General features: G+C 32.1%; 1 protein-coding gene across 1 annotated transcript in view; it reads left to right on the forward strand.

Annotated features, from left to right (window-relative positions):
- Positions 1 to 405, forward strand: part of LOC141548020 (olfactory receptor 4S1-like) — a 942-nt gene extending 537 nt beyond the window's left edge. The window contains 1 exon segment of the mRNA XM_074276772.1: positions 1 to 405. This exon segment is cut by the window's left edge and continues 537 nt beyond it. Within this exon segment, the coding sequence (XP_074132873.1) occupies positions 1 to 405 (405 nt within the window).
- The last annotated feature ends 7,803 nt before the right edge of the window (positions 406 to 8,208 follow it).

Genomic DNA, 8,208 nt, shown 5'->3' on the forward strand with positions numbered 1-8,208 from the left:
TTCTTCTGTGATGTCCATCCCCTGCTGAAACTTGCTTGTGCTGATACCTATATGGTGGGACTAATTGTTGTAGCCAACAGTGGTATGATCTCACTTGTATCCTTCATCCTTATAATCTCATATATTGTAATCCTCTTGAATCTGAGGAGTCAATCATCAGAGGGGAGGCGCAAGGCTCTCTCCACCTGTGCTTCCCACATTATCACGGTTCTCCTGGTTCTTGTGCCTCCTATGTTTATGTACATCCGCCCCTCAACCACACTGGCAGTTGATAAACTTGTTATCTTGTTCAATATTGTGATGCCCCCATTGCTCAACCCACTGATATACACCCTGAGAAATAATGAAGTAAAAAATGCCATGAGGAAACTATGGATTATAAAAAAGATATCTGAAAAGAAATGAACTGATATTTGACTTACTCAATTGTAGCCATGTCCAGAAATGAGTGACAGTGAATGTTTCCTTATGTGGGTTATTGGAATCTCTATTTTTGCCTATTTCTGATCTGTTATTTCTACTTAAGTGAAAGAATTTGTGCTGGTGATCATAGTCCCTTATATTAAGATTATGTTTAATACCTTTAGAAGCATTTTGGAAATCTATTCATCTCTTTCTCATAAGATAAGGAATTAAAATTCATGAAGAAGTGAACATCTAGATTAAATGAATTCCTTAATTTTAGCAGAGTAATTAAAAGAGATAAAATTAAAACTTGTGTCCCGTATTCTTTTTTAATTCTTTCTGTGTGTGTGTCTCTGTCTCTCTCTCTCTTTCTGTGTGTGTATGTGTGTGTGTGTGTCTGTCTTGTGTGTCTGTCTCTGTCTCTCTCTCTCACAAATACACACTTCACAAGACAATATATAACTAATTATAACTAATCCATAATATAATTGCTCTAGCAATGCTGGACTTGAAGGGAGCTAATTTGTTTGAGAAACTTTTTTTGCTCTTTGAGAAATATTGTGTCTGCATTGTATATCAGGACTTCTTTTAATTACTTTGGTATATTTCTCAAAATCTTCCATTTATTTTCAAGACAATTGGGATTAAGTGATTTACCCAGGATATTACAGCTAGTAAGAATCAAGGGTCTGAGACCAAATTTGAACTCAGTTTCTCTGGACTCTAGAGCTGATGCTTTATTGATACACACTTTGTTGACCATTCTATTTTTTTTTTTTTTTTTGCTGCAACTTTGAGACAGAGTAATAATTAGAATTCCAAGTTTGAAGTTAGGAAGACTTCCTTTGGAATGTGGTCTCAGATATTTTCTAATTGTATATCAGAAGATGATTTTTGTAAGGTGTCTCGGTCTCAATTTCTTCAACTACAAAATAGAAATAATAAAACAATTTAAATCGCAGGACTGTTTTAAGGATTAAAAGAAAACATGTTCTGTATTTATTCTAGCTATTAATATTGTTTGCTATTGCTATTATTTTTGCTTCACTCTCTTTCCCCTTTTCTTTCTCTTCTCTTCTTTCTCTGTCTTTGCTTTTATACCTATGTTGCCACATTGTGAATTCATAGGCATGATCAAGTTTACATGGGTTGGAGTTAAGAAAGAAGACGTCCATTCTTCATCTTCTCACTTCAAAATCAAAGAATTACACATGAAAAGTTTTGACTCCTATCTTTAGTAGGAGCCATTGTACATGTAGACAAGAAAATGAAAACTAGAAAAGGTAATCTAATCCAAATTTGATAGAAGAAGAAACTAAAGATCAAATAGGAAAAAAATATCTTACTCTGTGTGAAAAAAATAATAGAATTCAGATTTGAATCTAAATCTATATACTTCAAGATGAACAAGCTAGGTTCACTATATTGTAGTGATGACAACATACCATGTGGTACTATATATAGTACTTTACATGTTGCTGACTTTTGTATGTGTCAGTCACCAGATATTTATTTAGCACCTATTAAGTGAAAGACACTCCTCTGTGTTTTCCTCCACTTCCAATTTTTCCTTCATGTATCTCATTTACAGGTAGCTTTTTCTGTATATTGTCTCCCCCATTAGACTCCTTAAAACATGGATGATTACCCCTATCAACCTTTCTTTCTATTCTTTTTACTTAGAACAATTCTTGGTACATAGTGCCAAGTGAATCTTACTTGCATTAGTGATGTTAGAATATTTGTGGTCAATAAGCTAAAATTCTCCTAGTGGGAGTCAGTATGTTGAGCAGTGGTGGCCAATTGGGAAAATAGAATCCTCAGTGATGGTGATGGTGAAAAAAATGTTGTTGACTGTCACACTATTTTTGTAGGAATGGAAATATTATTCATTGTTATTGAGAAGGAGGGAAAAGATGGATTCGCCAGCACAATGCAAATGGAGAGATGTTCTCAGTGTAAAGATCTTACTACTGAGATAGTAAATGGCTGGATGGAATGAAACAAGTGGATCTGGGTTGGGAAGGAGAAGTCTGTGGTTGACTAGGATTAAGGCTCTCCTCACAAGATAAGCATTCACTCAACTCCCTCCCCTTCATCTTTATGTTTCTACCCCCTAAAACATTATTTTTGATTCGTGAGAAACTTAAAACTCCATTAAATTCATATCTGGTAAAACAATATGAGCCTTATTTTCTTTGTTTTGATAATTATACTATTTTCAACTTTTATTTTTCATTTATCAAATAAAAATATTGCATAACATAGTACAATTAAAAATATTTCTCATGAAACTGCAAATTCATTATGCACAACTCATATTCTTTTCAAATATATAACCAAAATTATTGTGTATATATTTATTTTCCCTCTAGAAATGATTGCCATTAGATACAAATAGGTATATACCTATAAAATTATTCTATGAATATTTTCATTTGTCAGTTTTTTATTCTGGATATAAATAAAACTTTTTTTTAAAATATGTCCCTTATTGTTAGTTTGGGTATTTATAACAATTAAAATAATATTCATTCTGCTGAATAACAAATATATATTTTGGGATAGAACAGTTATGAGAGAAGAAACATAGGCTTGGATACTTTTCAATGGTGTTCACAGAATATTGCAGTGTGCTTTCTAGAGCCCCCAAATTGGAGTGCCAAAATATATCATCCGGACTAGCTCTCTGGAGGATCTTGGGACCAGCCTTGGTCTTAGTGAAGGAGTGAAGGAGGCAGGAGACTCAGGAGGATGGCCAAAGTTGGAGTCCTTATTTCAAGTCATCTCAGCCCTTAAATACTTAGTATGATTACATCATTACAGCACACTAACCATGTGCCAACTAGACAACCAACCGTTATATCATCACATCACAATGAACAAGTGCTAACTATAAGCACTCTGCTATTGATATGTAAATGCATCTCTTTACTGTTAGTATCCCTTGCTTCAAGTAGAACACAGGTAGTCACACCCTCCTTGACTTCTCAGGAAGGGTGAGAACACCAAAAGGAGGTGGGGAGCCAAATCAGACATCATCAACAGGTTCTCTCTGGGCTGAAGGGTCTTATAACTTACCCAGAGTTCCCTCACTATCTGCAGCCCTCTACAGAATATTATATTTGTAATCAAAAAAGTCCAAGTTCAAATTTTGCCTCAAATATTTACTAGTCCTTTAATCCTGTCTAAGCCTCTTTTTCCTCATCCATAAATGGGGATTACAAGTACTATAATTCTTATATAGGTTATTGGAAGATTCAAATTAGATGACATATATAAAGTGCTTTATAAACTTCAAATTGCATTGCAAGCATAAATTTTTGTTATAGTGAGTTTATTTTAATACATATTACTTTATGAATTATGTTGGGAGAGAAAAATCAGAGCAAATGAAAAAAAAAAAAACATGGGAGAGATTAAAAGAACAGAAAAAAAAATAATGTATCATGTGTTGATTTATATTCAGTTTCCTTAGTTCTTTTTTCTGGATACAGATGTCATTTTCTATCTAAAGTCTATTGGGATTGCTTCAGATCACTGAATTGTTGAGAAAAAACTTTTCATAGATGATCATCACACATTATTGCTCTTATTGTGTACAATGTATTCCTGGGTTTTTCTTGTTTCACTCAGAATCAGTTCATGTAAATTTTCCAAGACTTTTTATAATCAGCTTGTTCAGCACATTTTATTTAACAATAATATTCCATTACCTGCATGTATAACAACTTATTCTACCATTCACCAATTGATGGGCATCCATATCTTTTCCAATTCTTTGCTACCACAAAAAGAGCATCGATTATTTTAATCATAATAACTTTGTATGATAATTATTATTAACAATACTTTGATTGATACCTGCTATCTAGCATTAGAGATCAAATTAATTCATTTCTTCATTCAATTATTCAACATTTAGTAAATACTCACTATGTGCATCTCCTTGTATTAAGAGAGATATACAATATAAGTAGAGTTTAGTTGTAGTTTCTGCCCACAAATTAGTAGAGAGAACAACATACCCACAAATAATCATAATGAGAAATACTGTATGATAAATGTATTTGATAGAGAAATGACAGAATAATGTATAGAAGGCTCAGTTATAATAACTAAGATGATCGAACCATGTAGACATTGATTTGATTTTGGAGATCTTTGACCTCATTTAGTTCAATTTCCTCATTTAAAGATGAGAAAACAACTCCAGAGAGATTACTGATTTGTCTATTAACATACAAAATAAGTAAAAATGGCATTTGAACATTGGTAATTTGCCTCCAAACATTATCTTTAATGCCTTTATATTATCATTTATATAACAGATAAAGTGATTCATCTCCATATATCTCCAAAACTTATTATGTCTCATTTACAAAACAGATAGAGAACATGATTTACTCAGGTGAAGAGAGAGTCTACACTTGCAGATACCCAAACTGGTAAAATATCAAAGCCATATTTTAGTGTAAATGCATTGGAAAAGAAAAACAAAGCACTATATGATATTCCAATAAAAAGACCAGCCATTCAGGTTAACTGACTTTAGTCTCACAAGTATAAGTCCTCTACAACAGTGCAGATAAAATGAAAAATTATACATATATATAGATATATAATTTTAATGGCAAATAAAAACAGGTTCACTAGCCCATATATAAGGATCTCTGTGAACAGCATAGTGATTTAGAAAGTTCTTCACTGATATTCTACAATTATGTTTAAAATCTAGTTCAGTGCATTAAGTAAAGGCTGAGAAATTTGATAGGAATATCAGTGACCATTATTAAAGACTATTCCAAATATGTAAACACATATACATATATTCATATATGTACATGGGTACATATATGTAAGCATATGTATGCATGTATGTATATGTGTGTATGTTCGCTATGTCCAATAATTGGTCATTCTTCCTTATTTGAGGATCTCCAATGAATCAATTAACAATGTCTCTAATGAACAAATTAATGGGTTACTTCCTATGACAATCTAGTCTCCTTTGGGAACCATCTAATTGTAAATATTTTCTCTTTATGGCGATCCTAAATTTATCACATAAAATTTTACCAATTGTCTTTATTTTTATAATTTAGATCCATGGTTATGCAGTCTAATATACCTCTCATATGAAAACATTTTAAGTTTTGAAAAACTAGTATCATGTCTCCCTTGGACTGTTTATTCAACAGGAAAGGAATCGATAACTTTATTTTTATCTTTCATTACCAGTGTTGGAATACATAACTGTTCATCAAGCACTGGCAGATGGATATTTCAACATATTCATATGAAATTTCAGATCATAACATCATCATCACTATCCTCATTATCATCATTTTCATTCACAATGTTGACCTTGTCCAGAATCCAACTGTTGATGGACTTATTCAATGTTGGATGTTCTATCTCATGTCTAGTGTCCTGATTCTTGATTACATTTTCCTATTATATTTAAGACAAGTGATGAAGAAGATACTGATAATGTAAATTAAACTTTAAAGCATATATATGTTTTTTCTCACATAGCCATTTGTTAAATATTTATCATCATAGTCTAACCTATATTCTTTTAGTAATTTTATTCTGAATTAAAGATTAATTTATGGAATTACTACTTGTGACTAAGTAAATAGAATTATAAGGGGATCCCTTTGGGTCAAGGGGGGGGTCAGACACCCGTGATTGTCTAGATATCCATTAGAAAAGACCACAAGTATTTTCATGCTCATGGCAGTGAGCATGAGATAATGATTCAATTACATAACAATAAGGCACAGAGAGAATGGAAGCATATAGCACAGGGATATTGAGACAGAGATAGATGGGATGAAGATAGGGATGGGATGATGGAAGGATATGGGTAATATTAGGATGAGAATGAGAAGTTGCAGGAGAACACAGAGTCACTTATATAATCATGGATTAGATTTGGGACTACTTGGGAAGTATAAGACCAAACTTCATAATTGTTTAAGCTCATCCATTCTTCCATATACCCTCCAGTTTTACTGAGATATTGAGCATGTGAAAATAAACAATTAGTCTTTTTCTGTCTTTCTGTCTCTCTCTAATTGTGGCTATCTCTTTTTGTCTTTCTTTTTTTCTGTCTCTATTTTAAAGTGAAATAATTTACCAAGTTTTAGATTTTTTTTAAATTAAGCTGAAGTTGAAGCCAAGATGATGAAAGTAAAAGTATAATCTTGTGCAAGACCTCTTAAATTCCTCTCAAAACAAGCTTAAAAGAATATCTGAAAAATGAATTCTGCAATGGCAGAACCAACAAAAGGATGAGGAGAAGCAATTTTCCAACTAAAGACAATCTAAAAAGTCAACAGAAAAGGTCTGTCTCACTGGAATAAGAGTATAGTCTATTTCAATTTGTATCCCAATAAGCCAGTAGTCACTGGTGGGTTGGAGGGGAAAAGAACTTGAGTTGGCAATAGCATCTTCTAGATTTCTGAGCTTAAAGATTGTAAAGGGATTAGACAACTGGACAGAAGACAATATAGAATCCTTTGCTGTTACTGGCTGCAGGATTTTGATGCTTTCACTATACATTGCTCCAGGTTTCAGGCTCAAATTGAGGAGGAGCATTAGCACATTAGAGCTTGTGTTTACAGGAAAGAAGAGATCCTTGTCATAGATCTGGGGTAAAAAAACAAAAACAAAAAAACAAAAAACAAAAAACAAAAAAACCAAAAACAACAACAACAAAAAAACATCATTTGATGACTCACAAGCCAGAGTGTAGACCAGGAGAGCAATAATTGCAACTCTCCTTACATCATATCACCTCAGAAGAACTGAAAATTTACAGACTCTCCAAAACTATCTCTGGAAACAGCAGCATGTAAAACTTGAAGCTTGGGACAGTGGTCCCTTAAACCTGGAAGCAGAAACCAATTTTAGCAAAAAATTAAAATTGAAGAAATAGGATGAGAAAATAAGCAAGCAACAAAAAGAAAGTTTGACCAAATAAAGTTATGATAGCAACAGGAAAGACCAAAACACAAACTTACAAGTAGACAACAAATTCAAATGTGCTACATACGAAATCTCAAAAAATGTAAATTGGTTTCAATTCCAAAAAAGAATTCCAAAATAAGAACTCAAAAAGGATTTCAAAACTTAAATAAAAAGATCAAAGCAAAACTGGAAAATATATGAGAATGATTCAAGGATATTTAATAATTCAGTAAAGAGGTTGAAGAAAATAACACCTTTAAAAAACAATACGGTTCAAATGGCAAAAGAGGCACTAAAATAAAAACAAAACAAATAAACAGCAACAAAAACTGATGAGAAGAAAACCTTAAAAAGCAGAATTGGAAAAATTGGAGGTAAACATAAAAATTCATTAAATAAAATAATTATTTAAAAATTAGCATTTGGCAAGTGGATTCTATTTACTTCATTAGACATCAATAAATAATAAAAGAAAATCAATCAGAATGAAAATATAGAAGAAAATATGAAATATTTCATTTGAAAAATAACTAATTCACAAAATAACTTTAAGAGAGTTTGTTTTGGAATTTTTAATTACTTGAAAGCCATGATTAAAAGAAATAGCTTAGCCGTCATCTTTCAAAGATTTATCACAGAAAATAGAAGTAGAAGCATTATCATCTGATTTATTATCATTGTAATCATAAGATCTTTCCATCTGATTTGCAGTTAAAAGTTTTCATATGCCTTATCTTCCTCCTTATAATGTGAGATTCTTTAGATCAGACTACCCGCTTTTCTATTTTCATCTCTGACATAGGGCAGTACTTTGTATAAAATTAA

The sequence above is a fragment of the Sminthopsis crassicaudata genome, chromosome 6, assembly GCF_048593235.1.
Source record: "Sminthopsis crassicaudata isolate SCR6 chromosome 6, ASM4859323v1, whole genome shotgun sequence".
In the NCBI taxonomy this organism is placed as follows: Eukaryota; Metazoa; Chordata; class Mammalia; order Dasyuromorphia; family Dasyuridae; genus Sminthopsis; species Sminthopsis crassicaudata.